Source organism: Cynara cardunculus (genome assembly GCF_001531365.2).
Source record: "Cynara cardunculus var. scolymus isolate 2C chromosome LG 10, CcrdV1, whole genome shotgun sequence".
NCBI classification, from domain to species: domain Eukaryota; kingdom Viridiplantae; phylum Streptophyta; class Magnoliopsida; order Asterales; family Asteraceae; genus Cynara; species Cynara cardunculus.
The window spans coordinates 25,258,760-25,282,766 of record NC_037537.1 but is presented as its reverse complement, the minus strand read 5'-3'; the positions used below and the strand labels follow the sequence as shown (position 1 = coordinate 25,282,766).

Here is a 24,007-nt window from a genome sequence, read left to right as displayed (position 1 = left end):
ATGAATAAGTCATCCGTATTGCAATAATATGTGGTCTAATCGGATGAGCAATCCAATCAGACTTGGAATGTTAATGTTAATCTAAAAAATTAATGTCACGTGTAACAAAACATATCGAGTAATATCCAAAATATATTGGAATAAAAACTACCATTTATTGACTTTATAGAAATAATAATATATAATATAATTTATTAATTAATATATATATACAGGTATGGGGCGGGGCGGGGAGGTGAGTGCAATACCATCCCCGAGACCCGATTTTAATGGTGACAATAGTAAGGGGGTAGGGTGGGTGACGACTATGACGGCGAAAAATTGGTTAAATTGAATGGAACGATTATTTTTTTGTTTTCTTAAATGAAATTATAAAATATGTTACATTTCGAAACTTAATTCATTCGTTTCTCTAAAAAAAATGATGAAATTATTAAATTATACAATTCAAAAGAATTTAAAAAACAAAAAAAAATTAAATTGGAATTTAATCAAAATAATTGAGCATGCTACAATCCTTAAATTCCATAGATTTCATGAACCAAACAAAGCCTAAAATTAACAAGATTTTGGACAAAACATAACCACATGATGATTATATGTATCATCTAAAACAATATCTATAATTCATTAAATGGGTGGCTTACAATTTTATTTTAAATTAATATTTCCTTTCTTTTAATTGAAAATAAATAAAATATAATATTTACCAAATCATGTACAGAACACATGTAATTTTACATTAACGATCTATACAAATGGCTGCAGTCGATGTTGGGTTGCACTTAAAGCTGTGTGAAATACATGTGATGTTAGCATAAGATCACATGTGATTTAAACATTTTTTATTCTTTTATATATATATATATATATATATATATATATATATATATATAGGGGAACGTTCAAATAAAAATCACCCAATTCGTATAAACTGTGAAAACCACATTCAACCAATCATAATTATTTTATTTTGTTCATAATTATTTTATTTTGTAATTATGAAAGATTGATTAACCATTTTTATTGTGAATGATGTTAATCATTGATATTATCGTCTTCATTATTTTAATTTTAGAAAATACATGAAACAGTTTTATTAAAATTTCATTAAATATTATATGAAACAATTTCATAACCATATATGAAAGAAATTCATAAAAAAAGTATTATATGAAACAATTTCACAAGATTAAACAGTTTCATGAAAAATTTCATAAAATTAAACAATAAAATGGACGTATGAAGGTGGTTTGTACGATTTACACAAACGATGACGGTTTTCATTCGATGGCTCATATATATATATATATATATATATATATATATATATATGAAAGAAAGAAAGGAGGACAGTTGTTGTTGATGATGTATAAAGGGGATGATGAGGTAATGCACATGAGTCATGACACCTTACCTAACACACCAATCAATCATCCACTCTTATTATGCTTTTAAACAAAATCCACCTTTTTCTATTTTTCATTTTTTTAAATTAAAATCTCAACTAATATCTTCTTTAAAATGTAAATATTCTATTCACAAAATCAACGACCCTTTCGAAATCATCCAAAAAAAACCAAAATTACTGAGAATTATGACACGTAAAGTGGTGAGTGGGTCCACAGAAGCAGAGTGAGTCATCGTAAGATGATTGGAGGCAACAACAAGAAAAACGTATGGTATGTAAAGCGTACATTAACGATTATGTGTAGTGAAATGGCAGAAGTCAACTAGTAAACATCTCTAACGAGAAAAACGACAAATAAACGTAGGATACTCAAAGAGTCCGTTAAGCATTCGTAAATATTCGATTTTACTAAATACATATTTCATTATTTTTACGACAACTAGAAAACTGTAACATTTATTTATGAGTATCGATCTTTTAATGTAAAATTATTTTGTATCCCCGATAAACTACTTGCGTTTTTTTTTTACAATTTTGATTTTTGTATACAAAATGTTTAAAAAATATAAACTCATAGATCCTTGTTTATTGTCTTGTTGATAGCGATTATGTGGATGGATTTGATATTTGATAGTTAAAGAAGTGATCATAGCCTTTCATCTAGTCAATATTTGAGGCTTTGACGCTGAATCACTAGATAATTCTTTGCATGGTTATGCGAAAAATAGAGGAGTAGTTTCGTAACTTTTACAAGTAGGCGGCAAACGGATTCATATATGAACCTACAAGTTCATATATGAATCACACATATTCAAATATGAATCAGGTAATTAGTTCATATGTAAATCACACAGGTGCATATATGAATCGGTTAACTAGTTCATATGTGAATCTCACGAGTGCATATGTAAATCAGTTAAAATAGTTCATATGTGAATTACACGAGTTCACATATGAACATATAGTTCATATATGAACATATAGTTCATATATGAACCCGTCTACCACCTATTTGTAAAAGTTACGAAACTACCATATCTATTTTTGGCATAATCGTAATTTTAGATCAGTCAAAGCTGCAATTATTGATCAGTCAAATCCAATCATGATCGTATGAATAACTAGAATCACTTCCTTACTTCTCAAATATTTATCACTTCTCAAAATAACTTTTAGCTATACACACATGACGATATCAAAATAATTGAAACAAGATATTATTATATGATTTGATTTGTTTAAATTTTTAAAAAAATATTATTTATTTCAATGATAGAAAAAATATGGTTTTATAGTTTTAATGTAATTTAAATTTAAATTATAGAAACATATCTTATTTTATTTATTTAGAGCGAATAAAATAAGAAATAGTTTTATTATTTGATTTGTTTAAATTTAAAAACTTAATCATGTTAAAAACGATTTAGTTTTATTGTTCTTTTTCTATCAGTGCAATAAACAAGCTTATTATCGATATTTTAACACCAAAATCATTGAAAATCACTAAGAAATGAAATCCAATTTTATCATCCTAAAATTAGGGTTTCCAATTTTCATATTGCTTTTCATTCAAAAACTCAAAATCAACTGTTTAGATTTTAACCAAATAAAAGGTTCATATATCATATTATCTTTGTAAGGTAAGTGATAATGTTGAATTTAACTGGTAAGCGTTTATCGGTAAATGTTTAGGAAAACGACTCTTTAATGTTGTTTACTCAAACGTTTACCCGATAAGCGCTTACTGGTAAGAGTCAACATTATAACTTACTTTATCAGGTAAGATTGTAGTCCATTAAAACAGTATCATATATAACAATTTACCTGATAAATATTTATTGGAGTTGTCACCCTTCTAACTGGATAGATATTTAGTAAACAATTTCTCACTTTTAAAAATAAACATTTATTTTAAATTAAATTAAACTAAAATAGTAATATAAATTATTTTTAGTTAACGAAAATAATTTAAAATCATGGTTTTGGTTTGGAGGGAGGAGTATCAAAGATACTGAGTGGGGACATGGGCGGTTCCTGCACGATCCTTCACAGGCCGTACACGTGTTGAGGAAAATAGGGTGAGTCCTCGAGGTGAGCTGTGTCCAGCCGCAACCCACTCTTAGTCGTACACGTGTCTATTGAAAAACAGCATACGAAATCATAGAAACAGCGTACTTTTGTCCATATTATCTAGTGTCGTTGTCACGTGCCCCTCTACCTTCAACCGCCCGGCACCGTCTTCTTGATCTCTTGTAATCCCGTTTGTAATTTAGATTTTAACGAGCTACTTGAATTTATGTTCATTTATTTTGAGTTCGAACTTAATAATTATCGAGTTTGAGTAAATCTCGACTAGAAAATAAAGATTGTCTAAGTCAATGCGTTGAGCTTTATAATATTGATATTTCATTCGATTCAATTCGAAACCTCAATTAAAACTATACAAGTCGAGTCATTCGAGCATACATTTTTTCAAATGATATATATATATATATATATATACACACACACACACACACATAAGGTTGGGTTCACGTGAGACCAAAGGTTTTTCGTGAGACCGTAAAGACTAATTTATGTTAATTGATCAACTTTATAAGCTAATAATCTAATGATTTAAAGTTGTACGGTGATAATTTTATGATTATTGAGAAGTCTCGTGCCAATTTTGTGATTATGAATGTTCATTGTATATCTAATCTAAGGATTGAAAATTGGTCTTACGAGTCTCATAAAAAACCCTTTCTCAAGTCTATATATATTATATAAATAATGTTTCCAAATTATATAATCAAAAGATAAAAATTTATGAGCTTTAGTAAATAATCGACTTGATCGATTTTGTTCGAGCTCATAAACAAGCATAACATTTACATGATTTATATTTGAAACATCCTATAAATAAATAGTTGCGTCTTATTTTTATGATTCTTTTAGAAATATGACTAAGGAGGTGTTTGATTAGTGGTATTAAATAGTCATTGATGATAATGAATATAAAACAAACTATTGATTTTATATAATACTAGAAAGGAATTCGCACAAGACATCGAGATACATTTCGATTTTATTGTTTCATTTTATTCTTTGTCTAGTGATATAATACAGATTTATATGAGTTTGAGAAAGTGATAATGTTTTTATTTTTGAATAAAACATAAACTTGTAGATATTGTAATTAAAATTTTGAAAAAAAAATCGATATTAATGTCAATTAACTATTTAAAAGTTATCGTTTTTTGTGTAATTTCTTTGATTCAATCTTTTTTATTATAATTTAATTTAGGTCTAATAATGAATCAATTTATTTTTGGTTTAATAATTTTTTTTATAAATNATCAATTTATTTATGGTTTAATAATATAATTTTTTTATAAATATAATAATTAAGTATTCTATTAGAACTTAACGATTATCCTAATTATATTTTAGATTTTTTAGATTTAAAATGTGATGTTTATATGCAGATAGTTACACGAATTCAAAAATGAATGTTTAATAAGTTTTACTTATGCATAATTTACTTGTAATCCTGAATTTAAGTAATATGTATCAATAAACATTTAAACAGTACTTCATGCATAAAAATGGTTTTTAAGAGTTTTTGTCAAATGCTTTATAATATAATATAGATAATGAGTCCATCTTTTCACAAGCCCAAATTTTCATTCCGATTAAAATAAAGGAATACAAATTTCTTCTAATTTCCATTCTATGTCATTTTCATTGTTCTGTCTGAATCAACAACCCCTAAGTTTTGTACAACATAATTTTAAACATAACTAACATTTATATTGATAAGTTTTGAGATAGTAGTCAAATTTTATCTAATTTCTACATGAATATAATTATAGAAAAACATATATATATATATATATATATATTGCGATGGCCCAGTTGACAAAAGAGCAAGTGAATTTACTTAAATAAAAGATACATTTCGGGTCTTTGTAGCCTCAACCATTGAGTGAGCAAATGAAACTCACATTGATGTCTTTGGTGACGGGTTCCGTATAATGCTGGTTAGGATTGCCGGTAATAACCCGTTTGCTCAAATATATCTTGACATTGCTTCTAAATCTATATACATAAAAATATGGGAAAACTGATCGAATCTCCGGTCCTCTATGGCTTAAAGAAGTTAGGATGAATTTTACGGTATGCAATTGTTACAGTTTTAAAAGCATCTCCGACTTCTCCAAAATGGAGATTTTGAGGATTTTTGTTCTAACAGATTCCCTAAAACCTTCTCCAAAATATATAAAGTATGAAAGAGAGGATGAAATTCTTCTAAGCTAGAGATTTCTTCAAAAGTGATTACTTATGAGTTATATATGAGATAAAAATGATTTTTTATTTATTCTATCAATGAAATTATTTGAATTTAAATGTTTATGAGAGATAAATAATATTTTATGAGCTGTATTGAATATTTTAATAATATAAATAATTGTGTAATCTCTAAAATAGAGAATCTGTTGAAAATGAAAGTATTTTTGTAAGGTTTTAACCTTTTTTACTTCTCGATTTTAGAAAATCTGTTGAAGATGCTCTAAATATGCGGTTGCATTATAAACCTAAACTTTTTATTATTCATATATGCTTATAAACATGTGGTTAAGTTTCATCGTTTCCATACACTTGTAAGGTTGGACTAATTTTACGTACTTAATAATTTAAAAAATGGCATAATTGTGATGTCGACATAAATCTTTTAGTATATTATATAATTAAAATGAAAAATATAACAATATGTACATCGATCTATTTTATGATATGTATATATAAGTATATATATATATATATATGTGTGTGTGTGTGTGTGTGTGCGCGTGTGTGTGTGTATAACGAAGACTTGATGAATACGATACGTCGATTTTAATACATATAAACTAGAATAAATCATTCTTATCGTATTTTCATAATTATTAATTTGTTTTCATGTTAATGCTTGACCACGAAAAATTCTCTAAGAAAATTAAATGCATCATAAATTTGATCATTTAAATATAAATCCATATCAAATAATATGAAGCAAACGACAAAAGTTAAATCGTATTCGAATATATGAACTTAGGTGCCCTCTTAAAGCTTAAATGATGACAATAAATAGTTTATATATATATATATATATATATATATAAAATATAGATGTTCGCAACAGTTTGTATGTACTTCAACTAATCATAAGGACTCTAGAGAACAGTCAGCAAAATTCCCAACACCATTACATGACTTGAACTGGTGATCTCTGAACAGAATCACTAAATACTCAAGTTTTATTGTCAGTTGAACAATTATATATATATATATATATATATATATATATATATATAACACCCATAAGTTTAAAAAAAGAAAGAATGTTTGTTTACTTTAAAGATGAAAACTAATTCACTTAATGTAGGAAAAAAAGGTTTGAAGACAAGATAAGGTGATTAATTAGGAAAGTACACCCATCAATTTGTCCCTTTAGGGGCCACTTTGTCTCCATTGGGACACCTTGTTTCCATTTCAACCCATTTGTGACAACTCATACACCACTTGTATATTGTGTCTAGTTTGGTAATTTTGGGTTGAATCAAGTTATTAATGGTCCTTGTGATTGTTGTATTGGTATTTTAAGTCCCTGAATGTTGAATCGAACTGTGACCTCTCTTTGTCACCATCGGTGAAACATGGTTAGAGCATACGTGCGTAAATGGGGATTCCATAATGACGTAGATGGATAGGGATAGGGATAGGGCAAGTTCAGCGTATCTTGAACATGGAGGTGATAAGTTGGACTTGTAGTTAAACAGACATATTGATGGCTTTGAGTAGAATACTGTTACGTGATATAAGTATGGGTCTTCTGGTTTGATGACCTGTACATAAAACTTGGAACGGAAATGTCTTGAGGATCAAGGTTACTTGTAGGATCTGTGGTGTGGAACTGCAAACACAAGTTTAATCCCACAAGCTCTTGGAAACACAGAAGTTCTTAATTGCACAACCTATATGGAACTGTAACACAATTTTAATCCCACATGGATGTACCGAGAGATGGGAAAGTTATAGTAGTGATCTCGTAATCTCTCATGCCAAATTTTACATCAACAACAATGTATCTATTGCAACAGAAATGTGAATGATGAAGACAAGGTTAGTGTCGTTCTATAATGGTTGCATATATGCAATATGATCGTTCTTATGCTCTTTTATGTGGTTGTTTCTCGATTTTACATTCTGTTACAATCATTCACAGACCACTATTATAACTCTAAAACAAAAAGGTTAAAGGGCCAAATCAAGTGATGGTTGATATATATATATATATATATATATATATATATATATGACAAATCGTGTGAGAAGGAAAAATTAAGATGCGAAGCGTAAAAAGAGATATAAACCCTTGATCATCTTTAATCTCAAACTCATTCATGAATCATGCTTGTTATAATATTTTAAACAATTTTTTTTTATTAAAACTGTAAAATATTATAGATATTTGATTAAAAATCAAATATCTATACATCCATTAAGAACACAAAAATAAAACTAATCATAAATTTTTATATAATTTTATTAATATTTATGAATAAATGGATAAAAGATTTGCATTAAAATCTTGGCATATAAAGAACAAATCTATTACTATCATTATAAATATGCCACCAAATTCATTTCGTAAAAAAATATGTTTCTGTTTGTCATAATTACATTTTTCTATAGTAAAAAATAAAAATAAAAAATTAAATTAATAATAGAATAAACTACAAAATTTGATCCCTCTGATTTGTCGAATATAATACTTTTCTTCGATGATCGTTTCAAAATTACAAAATGACTATCATAGTTTGCAAAATTAAATGTTTATGCAACAAATTTATAAAAGGTTTTTGGTCTAACGGTATGTGAGTTCTTGGCCTCTTAGGAAGTCAAGGGTTTAAACCTTACAAAAAATAAAAAGAATATGTAAGTTTATTTATTTTATTTACCGTATATAAATATTATTATATACTAAAAAAAAATTCATAATTTTGAGAATAATTAAAAAATTGGTGAATTTTCCCACTAGCATCCAAAAGCAGCACTCACCTCAAGAAATCATTGGTCTCTGTCTACTACCATTTATCCATTCTACCCAAATTTAATTTCATCAAGGACCACATTTAATAATACAATTAAAATAACTAATTTCCATTATTATAAATAATAAAAAAATCAAATTTTAATGTATTATAAATCAATCATTTGAATTGTGATACCAAATGACTTTCTCCAACCACATTTTGACTATCAACATATTTGGTAATGAGAATGTCATATATATATATATATATATATATATATATATATATATATATATATATATATAAATAATGGGGTTTTCTTTTTTTTTTGGATGCTATAAACAAATACATGTTCTTTTTATTATGCGTTTGTTATTTTTCAACTTCGTACGAATCAAATTCTATTTTATCAATTTTTAAGTGTATGGTCCTTTTCTGATTTTGTTCAATGTATCAGCTAAGTCAGTGTGACGCACACAATAACGAAGACGATTCATCACCCATTTATCGTTTTAGTATACAGTTTTAATTGTTAATTATTATAAAATGTTGATATATTAGTTTCGGAGACGTTTCTTCTTATTTATCATTGTCGATGAATATTTGAATATTTTTTCCCATGATTGTTCCATTTTGACTTTCATCTTCACTCTTGTATTTACACAAAAAAGTTATATATATATATATATATATATATATATATATATATATATATATATATACAGGGTTCACGTGAGATCAAGGGTATTTCGTGAGACCCGTAAGACTAATTTATGTTCATTGATCAACTTTATAAGCAAATGATCTATTGGTCTAAAGTTGCACGGTGACAATTTTGTGATTATGAATGTTCAGATTGTAGATCAAATCCAAGGGTTGAGAATTGGTCTTATGAGTCTCACGAAAAACCATTGATCTTACATGATCCCAAGCCGAGATCTTGTGAAACCAGTCTGTTTTCGTGAGACCAATGAGACCACTTTTTTACACTTAAAACTTTACAGTAAAACGCTGTGAATGTTGTTTTTGTTGTGAAGGTTCGACTTTCATTTTACCTTAACAACGTTTTGTTGTGAAGTTTCAAGTGTAAAAAGGTGGTCTCACGGGTCTCACGAAAACATGTTGGTCTCACGTGAACCTAACCCTATATATATATATATATATATGTGTGTGTGTGTGTGTGTGTGTGTGTTAGGTTAAGTGTTGAGATTTTTTTTATGGAAGTGGCTTAATTAATGAGAAGTAGTCTTAACATATTGTGGTAAAATATAATATGTATTATGGATATGATACGATGAACTCGAAAATGAATAAAAATTTAATTATTTTTTGAAAATTTATTATCATTTCTTTTAAATTATTAAAATTTAGCGACAAGTCAACGACGGAAATTTGTCCCTAAAAGACCCTCGCGATAACCTGGTTTGTCGCTAATCCATCACTAATTTGATCGGTGCTAATCCGTCATCCTTCGCTGAATTAATCTGTCACTAAAAATTAGTCCATCCCTGATCTGTCGCTAAGTTCTATCGCTAATCCGTCCTTGATGGTATCATCCACGACCCTTTTACCCAGAGACTATCCATCTTGATCCGACCATTAGCAACGGTTTTTTTGTTGTTGCTAATAGTCCTTAGTTTTGTAGTGTTTGAAAATGGATATTTATCAGAGAGAATATATATATATATATATATATATATATATATATATATATGTATAAATTAAAAATACTAGATTTTCTTTCTTTTGGAAGGTAGGTGAAAAGGGTTGAAGAACACTTCCATTTCACGTGTCCTTTCACTACAGCTTTGTACAAGTCACTTTAAACCGTTAACTTTTTTATTTTCCGTTAATATTTTATTATAAATAAAATAAACCGATTTGTAGAAGATTAATTATATTTATGGGTGTTTTAAATAAACAAATCATAATCAATTTTTATATTAGAAAATAATTCAGATATTTATGAATAATTATTATGATTCATATATATATATATATATATATAATAAGATTCATTTATTATTATTATAACTTTAGATTAGAAAACAAAACAGAATCATAACGGTTAAGATGTGGTTTTTATAATTTGTTAGATTTTTTTTGAAAGGCCAAATCAGATTATATCAAACAAAACAAGAACTAGAAGAGATCAGACAACAACATTCTGCAAGAGGCAGAAAAGCAGAACAAAATGCTAAAAAACTATTCACATAAAAGGACAACATGGCCAACGAACAAGAAAAACCATACCAAAAAATGAACAAAAAGTGAAAGCGGAAGGCCTCGAACCCAAACACCGCCAATACCAGAGTAGCCAACTACCAAATGCTTTTTGAAAGAACACAAGAAGGATGCACATAACTAAAAAAGGCACAAAGCATCTAACTTTTGGAATCTCGAACCAACAAAATAGCAGCAAAGCAACCGAAGAGGAAGAGCCCGATGGTGGGGTTTAAGTCTATTTTACAAACCCTTTAATTCTAACAAATTATACAAACCAGTTCTTAGCCGTTCGTCTAGTCTATGAGATATAAGATTCTATTTTGTTTCATAATCAAAAGTCATGACATAATAAATAAACCTTATCATCTTCCATGTATATATCTTAATAATTATGAGCAAGTGTTGAATCAACATAGATCCAATTATACTTGTTCAAATACTATCACTAAGAATACAAATACTATGTCTACATATTACATACACACACACAACACACACATATGTCTACAGATTACATACACACACACAACACACACATATGTCTACAGATTACATACACACACACACATATATATATATATATATATATTTTTTTTTTTCTTGTTTTTTAAATAGTTAACATTCACGTTTGAACCTTCTCCCTCTCTCTACCCCTTCTTTCTCTCTCTCTCTCTCTCTCTCTCTCTCTATATATATATATATATATATATGTCTCAACAATTAATTCCTAACACATTATTATATACTTTGTTTAGGTACATTTTTTAATTCTCTTTTCAATAAAATAACATGACACAACTAGCATCGAATCGACGAGAGGTAACGACTAAACACCACATTGCCACCTTTGAGGCCACCATGCCAAATTTAGCTTCTATTGCACACATATCTTTATTGCATGATGAGAATTCTCTCAAATAATTGGACTTCAATTCCTAGATGGAGTATTACATATATGCAGTGACAGATTTAAACGAGAAGCTAAACGTTTTGTGAGAAGACGAGAAGTCTCAATATCATATATGATTACACGTACGATACACAAGTTTAATCACATATGATTAAACACATGTTGCATTGACAACACATATATAAATGTTTAATGTTTAATCATATATGATTAAACACTCCTTAAGAAGTGTAATCTTATATCAGGACTTCTCACATTCTTGCAAAATGTTTAACTTATTGCATGGTTTTCTTCTTGTATGTATGTATGTATGTAAGTGTATTTGTACATGTATATATATACGTATACGTATCATAAAAATAAATGATGATGATGATGTGCAATGATTTAAAGAAAAATTCCAATAGATATTTAGTACCCTAAGAAAAAGGCAACTTAAGAATGAATGAAGACCTCACACTACTTACAGACTCATGGCTCATGTACCTTTCCAACTCCATCTCTTCCAACCCCACCAAATTTATAGCTAAAAGTTCGAAAAACCGACTCATCGATCTAAAAACCAATCAACGAAAAATAAAAACGAATTCGTCAAACAAAGCCAAACATAAACCGAAATCGAACACTTAATTATTTTGTCCCTCAACACGTGTACGGCAACCGAGTAATTTGACGTTGAATTTTTGATGTATGTATACACATACTTAACTATAACCATCGTTATACATACATGTATCTTTGTTAAGTGGTTTTCAAAATCATAGAAATTACTAACATTTTCTTGTTTTTAATTAATTAATAATCAAGATCAAGGGTATTTTCGTCATTTCACATCTAGGGTTGCTATAATTGGGTTTCTTTTTACATATAAAAGGGGCTTAATGTTCGAGCTAGCAAAGTAAGTCGATCAAACTTCTCTTTGGTCTCCTCTCTCGGTACAACAAGATTTCAGTTTCCTTTTTTCTTTGGTAAGTACAAAAGCTTATATATATATGTGTGTGTGTGTGTGTGTGTATATATATATCTTCATGCATGTTCACTTAAGTGCTTGTTAACATAAACTTGAAAAATGGTTCCTTTTTGTTTCTATACGATCCATTGGTGAAATGGGTAAGACTCAGATATGTAATCTTTAGCTTTTAATATACATATATATATATATATATATACACACACACTCTCTCTCTCTCTCTCTCTCTCTCTTCTGTGTTTAGCAAATCTTTTGCATTCAGGTGGTGTCGATGATTTGAAACCAGTAGATAATTCTTTATATATAGATACACACACATATGTGTGTATATATATATATATATAATGTTTCCATTCCCTTGATTATTATTGGTTTAATTCTTGGTTTACAGTTGTGTTTTGAATGTCATTTTATAGGGAAAAGATTGATGGAGAAACCGAATTTGAATCTAGGGTTATGGAGAACACAATCAGATCAGCTCGCAGAGATAAAATCCCAGATGCCAATAAGTGAAGCTTCCCCGGCGGAGGGTGGTGGCACACATTCAAGAAAGTCTAGCAGACAAATGGTGGTTGCATCGCCTGGCCGGAGTGGTGGCAGTAGCGGCAAAAACACACACATCAGAAAGACGAGAAGCGCCCAGATGAAATTCGAACTCGATGACGTTGGTAGTGGCGCTGCCTTAAGTCGAGCTTCGAGTGCTAGTTTAGGGTTTTCTTTCTCGTTCACCGGATTCACCATGCCTCCCGATGAGGTCGCGGATTCAAGACCTTTCAGCGATGATGATATACGTAAGTATTTACAATTGATTAATCCCAAAAAGATTTTTTCTTTACGTGTGTAGAAAGTTAACTTATATTTTCGTATAACTTTTATTGCATAAAAAACAAGTAAAAAATATCTAAGGGTAAAATGGTCACATTATCCCTTGGAGGGTAGGGTTTGTGTTTAAAGTAGCAACTCCCATGCTCCCATGCTCCCATGCTCATACTTTTTGGTTGTCAAAAAGACAAAAAAGTCCTTGGTTATCTCTGTTTTCAATTTTTCCACATATATATTTCACATTTTTAGTAATATATTTATTCATATATCTTCAAAATAACAATAAGATTCATATGAATTTATTCATATCACAGTTTGCCAACTGTAACCAGCTAACTATTAGGACAGGCCCAAAGTCTTCATTTGGTGTCAACGTAAATGGGCCCCATAATGTAGAAAGTGGGCCATATGGCCCATTGCCTACAATCAGGTCAACATGGATGTCTGCTTTAAACGCACATAACCGTTGCTCTTGGTTTTTGTTCCATCATTACAACAAAATTGATTTTATAGGACGTCTAAAGTATAGAAGTGTCCTTAAACAATATCATAGGACTTTTATAGGACTAAACCAAAAAAAAGTCCAATTTAAAAGCGTTACAATAGAATTAAGCGTACATTTTTTGGCTTTTTAGGAAGTCTTTTAGGACGATTTTAGAATGGAGTGTCATATTAACTATTTTACACGACACTATTTGAAAAAGTGTCTTGTAAACACAACTGTTTTATAAAAAGACGGGTTTACAAGACCTTTCTCAAAAGTGTCGTATCAAATATTTTATTCGACAGTTAAAAAAAACTTGTTAAAATGCCTAAAACATCTTATAAACCTATTAAAACGCTTTGAGATAAGATGCTTTATGGTTTGATCTTGTAAACCGTACTGTAAAACTAATTTTGTTACAATGACTTGGAGTTTTTTGATCAAAACTTTGACCCTTCTCCCCATTTCTCTTGTTCATCTTACTTTCCATAAACCTGCAACATCAATGGAGATCGAAGATGAGAACACAAAACTGAACCTAATTTTGAACATTTAGTAACAAAATGATGATGGATTTAGGGTTCTGGAATACAAAAAATGTGCCATTAATATATGCTTCTTACAGCGGAAGACATAGAAGCTGGGACGCGTAAGAAGTTCCAAACCGAACCCACCTTGCCAATATATCTAAAGGTATATATATACATTTTCATAAGAACAAGTAGTCGATGTCGAATCCGTATGCATAAACAGATTAATTTTGTCTACAACTATGATCTATTTGAACAGGCAAAGATGGAGGTTTTATCTATGAGATCAAGGCTATGGCTATCAGTCAGGTGTAGTCTTGTACAGAGTCTCATATCCATGGCATTTATGTACAAGACTACTACTTCAAACAAAATCCATCAAAAATATAATATCAACAACCAAACTTGTATACATATATATATATATATATAGGGTTGGGTTCACGTGAGACCAAAGGTTTTTCGTGATACCCGTAAGACCAATTTATGTTCATTGATCAACTTTATAAGTTAATTATAATCTAATGGTCTAAAGTTGCACGGTGACAATTTTGTGATTATTGAGAGGTCTCGTGGCAATTTTGTGATTATGAATGTTCAGATTGTAGATCTAATCCAAGGGTTGAGAATTGGTCTTATAGGTCTCACGAAAAACCCTTGGTCTCACATGATCCCAAGTCCATGTGTGTGTATATATATCATGAACTCAAGAAAACAGACAAAAATGGTCTCATATCAACCATCACTCCTGCTCAATTAGTTTGTCCAGTTTTAGCAAACAGACTAGGAAATCACAGTACAACAAAATCGTGGTTATAGGACGTTAAAAATGTTTAAGTGTCCTAATAGACTACTTTATAAGAAAGTTCATGGGACCAAACATTTGTGTGTAATATCTAAAAGTGTTGTAATAAGTTTATTAGATATTTTTAGTGTCCTGTAAACCCGATTTTATTGCAATGTCATGATGTTTACTCATAAAACTAATGGAAGATCTAATACATTGATATGCAGTTTACAGAAGTGACATACAAGATAATCATTAAAGGAATGACGACATCTACAGAAGAGAAGGATATTCTGAATGGAATCAGTGGTGCAGTGAATCCAGGAGAAGTTTTGGCCTTAATGGGACCTTCCGGAAGCGGAAAGACTACGCTCCTGAGTTTGCTCGGAGGCCGGTTGACGGTTCCTTCGGCAGGGGGATCGATCACATATAATGACCAACCACACTCCAAGTTTCTAAAGAGCAGGTTATTAGGACATTCAGACATATTTAACATCCTATTCTGTCGCAGTCTAAAATAAGGACCTTAAATAACAGCAAATTATTGTGTGCAGGATTGGGTTTGTGACTCAAGATGATGTGTTGTTTCCTCATCTAACGGTGAAGGAAACGTTAACGTACGCAGCTCTTCTACGACTGCCAAAGACGTTAACGAAACAAGAGAAAGAAAAACGAGCAGCAGATGTCATCCGCGAACTTGGATTAGAGAGGTAATTTTTTTCCGCTGTATACCAAACCTCTCTTACGGGTCCATGATGGTGACCTGGTAAGCTAAGGGAGGGACATGTTTAGAAACAAAAAAACTTGGATTTCTGCATAAAGTTCGCTTCTAAAAGCTTACTGAATAAGCCACTTTCTACATCATTAAACCACTTTCTACATCATTAAGCCACTACCAATTATAGTTGACCAAATAAGTTGCGAGTCCCATAAGCTTATTAAGCTGCTAACAATTAACAAACGTACCCTAATTTACTCGGTCCAGACTTGCACTCTTATCTAGCTAGTGCTTATCTAACGACCGCTTAACCAACTGTTGCTATGTTAAACAGGTGTCAAGATACAATGATCGGCGGCTCCTTTGTTCGGGGAGTTTCGGGTGGCGAAAGGAAGCGTGTGTGCATTGGAAACGAAATAATAATCAATCCTTCCGTCTTGTTCCTCGATGAACCCACCTCCGGCTTGGATTCAACAACTGCTCTCAGGATCATCGAACTGTTACAAGACATAGCCGAGGTATGCTTAGGCTAGGTTCGGCAAAGTAGCTGATAAGCTGGTTATTAGCTGATCTGTGTTGTTTTTGTATTGTTCACAGACGGAGAAGACGGTGGTTACCACGATTCACCAGCCATCGAGCAGACTTTTCCACAAGTTCGACAAATTGATCCTACTCGGGAAAGGAAGCTTGCTTTATTTCGGAAAAGCATCGGAAGCTATGGTATATTTTTCATCCATCGGATGTTCTCCCATGATCGCCATGAACCCAGCCGAATTCTTACTCGATCTTGCAAACGGAAACATGAATGAAGTCTCCGTTCCTTCGGAATTGGCGGACCGGGTACAACTCGGAAATTCTCAAAGAGAAACAAAAAATGGGAAACCTACACCAGCAGTTGTACATGATGTAAGTATGATATACACCATCAATGATCAAACTAAACAAAACCAGCTTCAAATATGTCTAAATGTTCTAATAGACTAAACAAAACCAGCTTCAAATATGTCTAAATGTTCTAATAGACTGTTTGATTTGCAGTATTTAGTGGAGGCCTACGAGACAAGAGTAGCTGAAGAAACAAAGAAGGAGCTGATGATCCCAACGCCCCTCGATGAAGAAATCAAATCGAGTGTGCAAACGATGAAACGAGAATGGGGCGCGAGTTGGAGAGAGCAATATTCGATATTGTTCTGGAGAGGGCTTAAAGAACGGCAACACGATTATTTCAGCTGGTTGAGAATCACACAAGTTCTTGTAACCGCAGTTATTTTGGGACTTCTCTGGTGGCAATCAAGTGTTCATAACCCCAAAGAACTTGACGATCAAGTACAAAATCTGCTTTACAGGACGCCAAATATGTTTAAATGTCTTGCACACTGTTTTATATGACTTAAGTTGATAGAACCAAACAATTATGTGTCATATGTAAAAGTGTTTCATGGTGGTTTGCAGGCAGGATTGCTGTTTTTCATTGCTGTGTTTTGGGCTTTTTTTCCGGTTTTTACAGCCATCTTCACATTTCCTCAAGAACGAGCGATGTTGAACAAGGAAAGAGCTGCGGACATGTATCGATTGAGTGCTTATTTTATGGCAAGGACTACGAGCGACCTTCCCCTCGATCTGTTTCTTCCAATGCTCTTCCTAGTTGTTGTTTATTTCATGGCAGGCCTCCGACAAACCGTTGACTCGTTTTTCCTAACCATGGTCATCGTCTTCCTCTGCATCGTAGCGGCTCAGGTATGTCATTACTAAATGTTTTAATAGACTGCTTTATAGAACTTTAGTTTATGTATTATAATTGTATTTTAGTTTGTATTTATCATTCTAACAAGCTGAAACTTTTAGAAGTGTCATAAAATATACATTTTTATCGTTTTAAAAAACGTCGTATCAACTTATTGCAACACCAGACTTACAATTGTTAATTGTTTGGTCATATAAACAATTTATATTTATGACATTTAGACATACTTAACGTCATATAAAACTGATGGCAGGGACTTGGACTCGCCATTGGTGCTACGCTAACGGACTTGAAAAGAGCAACAACTTTGGCTTCTGTAACCGTAATGGCCTTCATGTTGGCCGGTGGGTATTTCGTGAAGGTAAGAAACAAATATATACATACATCTATAGACACACATAATCATTTATAAAACCACTAAACCGTAGAAACTTATGGTGTTTATACAATACTGTTTCATATGTGAAACATGGAGAACCGTTCTGTGTGTGGAAAAGAAGTCTTGAATGTTGCATACATGAAAACTGATTTGTAAGTCTGTACAAGTTATCGGGTTCGTAAAAGAAGCGGACTCTCGAATCTTGGCATTTAATCTCGATCATTCGTAATTGACGTAAACAATCGATGAAATTGCAGGATGTTCCAATATTCATATCGTGGTTACGTTACTTGTCGTTCAACTATCATACATATCGACTTCTTCTGAAAGTTCAGTATGAAACAATAAGTCCCGTGATCGATGGAATAAGACTAGATAGCGGTTTAAAGGAAGCTACAGCATTGGCGATCATGGTTTTCGGCTACCGTCTCCTGGCGTACATATCGTTGCGGCGAATGAAAGTTGGCTAAATTAATACCATGAACTAAAACCACATATTTTGACTTGATACCAAAGCAAAAAAGGGAAGAAGAAGAAGAACTCTGAGAGCCTCTGCTATCAAGTTGTGAAACCACAATGTAGCAGAATGAATGCATTGTAACATGAAAAGGAGAAGTTTACTTGCTATTTTTAGGCCATTGAGGGTTGTAACAAAACAAAATCAATGAATTGATGTTTATCTCGTCGTGTTAAAAATGTCGGTGGTATACACTCGGTTCGTTTGGTTTATTTATGTACAGACTTTAAGAGCTACAACTAACGGTGACCATGGTTTAAGTCGTTGGTAATGATACCAAACGGCGGACCCACGAAATTTTCCGAGTGCTTGTATTTTCAAGGTGGATTAAAAGCCTGTAAAATCGTGAGTAAATCAAAGAAGCTTTTAATTGGTTATAATTGGCTCATTTGTTGCCGATCATTCCACAACAGGTTTCTAGCCTTAATTGCCAAACTCAACAGCAGGCAATTACATAAAGAGTCAAACCTCCCACTTACTTTATAGGATAAGATTTTTAATCCATATATTGGATGCAATAATTACCTGACAAGTATTAATCGGTCGTCACTCTCGCTTTTTTTGTCTCATGTTATGCTTGGACTAATCCTGCAAATTATGACTATAAGAAATCAGTTTTGATAAACTCGGTGGTTATAATTGTTATGTACAAAATAGAACCTTGAACAGATGGAAACTCATATTTCTTGAGTTTTTATAAAATAAAACTTGGTTTTTATCTTGAATTCTATACACATTTTATTAATCTTTTATATACTTTTTATTTTATTTTCCTTATTTAATGTTGAAATAATATATGAAATTACTATCGTTATAAAGTTATATAATACTTGTTAACTTGTTGATTTGCAAATAATAATATGCCGTTTACCAAACGCTTACCCGAGTAAATGCTTATTAAGTCACTTTACTTTATCGGATGAATATGACAATGACTAAAAATCTTACCCGTTAAGAGCAAATACAAGAATCGAGAGTCTTACCCGGTAAGTGAAGGCAAATACTCTTACCATGATTAGTGCTTATCGGGATAACTTATTGCATATAATGCGTTTTAGTGAATAAAATCTTACATGATAAGTAAATGATAGTGTTAAATCTTACCGGTAAGTGCTTACCGAGTAAGAGTTTAGGTTGAAATTTTTTTTGCAAAAACGTCGCTTTCAGGATATACCAAAATTTAACGGTTGACAATTTACCAATCGATTTCGTTATTTTGGGTTTCCATTCGCTCGTTGTCACTGCCATCTTGTCTCATCCCGAGATATACCCGCCTACCCGGTAAGAAATCTCTCTAACCGATACATACAATTTTGCATTTTGATTTCTTGATGCTGAAAACCTATCTTGATGATCGATTTCATCTCAATTGTTCATATCTACAAACTTCTTTGATTTCCAATCTGGCAGTGGGTTAGTTTTCCCTAAATGAATTGTTTGTGAGATCGATGAAACCCTTTGATCTGTCTGGGTTTGATTTTGATGAATGGTGCAATCCGCAATTGAATCGAATGAATTTTTGGTTTAATGTCATCATGTATTAATCAGGATTGATTACTTGTTATCGTCTTAAATGTAGGTCTAATTAACGTGCCATTGATATGTTTTTTCTTATAAACACCTAAAATGGATCTTATCATTTAGACTGGATCCCCAAATTCGAAATACGAGTTGTAAATCTTCTCAGCCATTCACAGTTTTCTGGCTCCATTGATGGGATTGATCTCAATCAGTGTTAGATGCATAATTCAGAAATCGTGTGAATAGGAAAGTATGCCTTTTTATTGCACTTCATTGAAGGGTTATAGACTTCTGACATTTTGTTCAAAAAGAAACCACAATTCTTGTAAAAATGCCAAGAAGAATACAGTTTACAGGTTTTCGACTTAAATCATACTGGTGATTTACTGGTTTACAGGGTTTAGTGACAAGGAGAATCATGGATCGGCTTTCGAGTTCTCCACGTCTCATGATCGTTTCAGATCTTGACCACACTATGGTAGGTGCTACTCATATAATACAAAATACTTGTCTAATAGACAACCTAAGATGTGTCGCATTCATAGAGTCCAAATTTTAACATTTAGATATATCATATTCCTAAAATTGAACCGAGGGATTGTTTACCACCTGCTTATTGGGTAAGTGATGCTTACCCACTACCAGTCAGAGATGCTGCTCTTCACCAAGCCTCTTATTGGTCCATGATGTTGACCGATATGGTAAGTCCAGGGTGGGACTCTTAGGGGCTGTTTGGTTGGTTTTCTATGAAGTCATATATGGATAAAATTGTGGATTAATCTGTCTGTTTAGATTAGGAATGTTTTTGGTTGGAAGGGTTTTCTCAATGGAAGGTTCGTGCTTTTTAATTGGGATGACATGTTCAGAAAAAAACTTGGCTTTCCACTAAAGCTCCCCCTAGAAGCTTATTGAATAAGCCACTTTCCATATCACTAAGTCACTACCAAACAGTCATGTATAACTGATGAATAAGTTGTGAGTTCCATTATGCTCATTAAGCTGCTAATAAACAGGCCCTTACCCGGTTAGAGCTTGCCCAATTTGGGTTGGTAAACATCCCCTGAGAAATTTGGGTTGGTAAACATCCCCTGAGACTGGTTAGTATGCCGTTATGCTAACACATTATATAGTATTGTGTGGTTTATGAAAAGAAATGTGTTGCAGGTTGATCATCATGATCCTGAGAACCTTTCCATACTAAGGTTTAATGCCTTATGGGAGGCTAAATACCGTCAAGATTCACTGCTAGTTTTCTCAACTGGAAGATCACCTACTTTGTACAAGCAGTTGAGGAGAGAGAAGCCAATGCTAACCCCAGACATAACCATAATGTCTGTGGGAACGGAGATAACATATGGTAATGATATGGTGCAAGATGAAGGTTGGATTGAGTTTTTGAATCAGAAATGGGATAAACAGATAGTCTCAGAAGAAACAAGCAAGTTTTCTGAACTCACTATGCAGGTATGATTCATAGATTGCCTCATGTGATTGTTGATTTCATATGCAAGTTACACTATTGCTATCACCGCTATAAAAATGTTTATTTCCACTAAGTTATGACCTCGGTTTGGATTTATTTTGGTGTTTATTGTGTTTGATGGTAACTAAAGGGCTGTTTGATTGGTTTTCCATTAAGTCCTGTATGGAAAAAGATGTATGTGTAGATTTATCTGTCTGTATAGATTAGGAAGATTTTTGTTTGGGAGGGTTTTTCCATAGATAGAAGAGCATGTTTTTAATTGACGACAGGTTTGGAAAAAAAAACTTGGCTTTCTACATAAAGTTCCCCCTGGAAGCTTGTTGAATAAGCCACTTTTCATATCATTAAGCCACTACCAAACATTCATGTACAGCTGACCTAATTGGGAGTACCATTAAGCCACTGACAAACGGACCCTAAATTAAATACAAGGGTTTTTTGGCGATCTAGATGGCTGGAAGGGACTTGAGAGGTAGAGGATAGAAAACATATCTGCCTACCCCCCCCCCCACCTCTTTTCACCTCACCTCCGGGTGGGATATACTAGGCTCGTTTCGTTTGGTGTTTTGTGAACGTGGAAAATTCTGGTATTTTTTTGATGTGTCTTGTTTTATGCAGTCAGAAACTGAGCAACGTCGACACAAAGCTAGCTTCTACGTTAAAAAAGAAAACGCGCAGGAAGTAATGAAGACTCTTTCTGAACGTCTAGCCAAACGAGGGGTGAGAATTGAAAATTTCCTTCAAATCTTAGCTGTAAACGAGGAATGTGTTGGTTAACGAATTTGTTGGTTGTCAGCTAGATATCAAAATAATTTACAGTGGCGGGATGGACTTGGATATATTGCCAAAAGGTGCTGGGAAAGGACAAGCTCTCGCTTATCTGCATAAAAAATTAAAGGAAAAGGGAAAATTACCAAAAAATACCCTTGCGTGTGGAGATTCTGGGAATGATGCCGAGCTATTCACCATTCCAGACGTGCATGGTGTGATAGTCAAGAATGCACAGGAAGAATTGTTGCAGTGGCATGCTGAAAATGCCAAAAATAACCCTAAGATTATTCATGCCAATGAAAGGTGTGCAGCAGGTATCATAGAAGCTATTGGTCATTTTAAGCTGGGTCCAAATATATCGTCCAGAGATGTAACGGATCTTTCAGATGCTAAGTTGGACCATTTTGATCCTGCGTATGAAGTAGTGAAGTTTTTCTTGTTTTATGAGCGATGGAGACGTGCAGAAGTTGAAAATCACGAGGTCTATCTGAGCAATCTGAAATCTGTTTGCGTATGTTCACTCATCTTGTTAACTACTGTTTATATTCGTTCTCTTTATACAACTTGTAAGGTATTCATTTGAGGGTTTTGAACCATTATCTTTCTGTTTATGCAGTCTCCTTCTGGCGTATTTGTTCATCCCTTGGGTGTTCATCAATCTCTTCATGTTTGCATTGATAAATTGAAAGATTGCTGTGGCGATAAAAAGGAGGAACAATATCGAGTCTGGGTTGATCAAGTTTTCCCTTCACAGATTGATTCGGACACGTGGCTTGTGAAGTTCCAGAAGTGGGAGCAAACTGGTGAGTTATCTATCATTCACTTGTGAAGTAAATTTCAGAACAGTTGTCATTCACTTGTGAAGTGAAGCTGAAAACAGTTATCATTCACTTATGAATTAAATCTGAAAACAATTATCATTCACTTGTGAAGTAAATCTGAAAACAGTGATCATGTTATGAGAAAAGCATTTGATACAAGTTGTACCATTGTGGAAAGTGTAGGTCAAGAGCAGCAGGGTTGCTTGACCACAGTTGTAGTTAGCTCAAAGGTAAGGTTTCTTAAAAGCAAACCATTCTTATACCAAAGGGTCTGAGTTACCGGTAAATCCCAGTTTATGTGGAGGTCAATGGTTGATGTGATTTAGTTTTGTTGGTATCAGGGAGTGAAACCTACAGAAGGGCTGACTTGGCTTCATGTGCATCAGACATGGATGGAGGGCACGACAAAGAATAGTCGCAATGATTGGTTCTTTTAAGGTTGTACCTTCTGCCTACCTCACCTGCCTTTCAGATTCAATAAATTACATTAAAAATAAATGTACAATATTATTTGTTTTCTTAGTTTTATTATCACATATTATCCGTTGCATTACAATGTATATGAGGTTGGGTTTGTGCGAGACTATCCTGTTTTCGTTAGATCAGTTGTGAAAGCACAGAAACACATGTTAACTTTCAAAGCAAAAACACTGTAGGTATAGAAACAAACTTTCGTAGTGTTTTTGTTATGAAAGTTTAATGTCTTTCTGTGCCTTCACAAGGTTTTGTTGTGAAAGTGTTTTTTCTGGTCTTATGGGTCTCAGCCCAGGTGAACAAGTTGGTCTCACATGATCTCACAATTTATATCTACTTTTTGCATATGAAAAGAATAGTGAAGTCAATTTTCTTTAAGAC

General features: G+C 32.4%; 2 protein-coding genes across 3 annotated transcripts; both read left to right on the top strand.

Annotated features, from left to right (window-relative positions):
- The first annotated feature begins 13,002 nt into the window (after positions 1–13,002).
- LOC112519507 (ABC transporter G family member 22-like) lies at positions 13,003–18,735 on the top strand. The gene is made up of 10 exons (XM_025127661.1): positions 13,003–13,366; positions 14,507–14,574; positions 15,426–15,664; positions 15,753–15,908; positions 16,251–16,434; positions 16,514–16,822; positions 16,955–17,242; positions 17,369–17,653; positions 17,914–18,021; positions 18,297–18,735. The coding sequence occupies exons 1-10, from the start codon at positions 13,003–13,005 to the stop codon at positions 18,507–18,509; spliced, it is 2,214 nt and encodes a 737-aa protein (XP_024983429.1). The 3' UTR covers positions 18,510–18,735.
- A 1,065-nt stretch (positions 18,736–19,800) lies between these two features.
- On the top strand, positions 19,801–23,687 carry LOC112519430 (sucrose-phosphatase 1-like). Of its 2 annotated transcripts, none has more exons than XM_025127540.1 (8): positions 19,801–19,837; positions 20,475–20,555; positions 21,242–21,541; positions 22,179–22,280; positions 22,357–22,842; positions 22,948–23,134; positions 23,336–23,382; positions 23,494–23,687. In XM_025127540.1, the coding sequence occupies exons 2-8, from the start codon at positions 20,496–20,498 to the stop codon at positions 23,587–23,589; spliced, it is 1,278 nt and encodes a 425-aa protein (XP_024983308.1). In that variant the 5' UTR covers positions 19,801–19,837; positions 20,475–20,495; the 3' UTR covers positions 23,590–23,687. The 2 variants fall into 2 exon arrangements, with proteins under 2 accessions (XP_024983308.1, XP_024983309.1); XM_025127541.1 differs by lacking the exon at positions 19,801–19,837 and adding an exon at positions 19,909–19,969.
- The last annotated feature ends 320 nt before the right edge of the window (positions 23,688–24,007 follow it).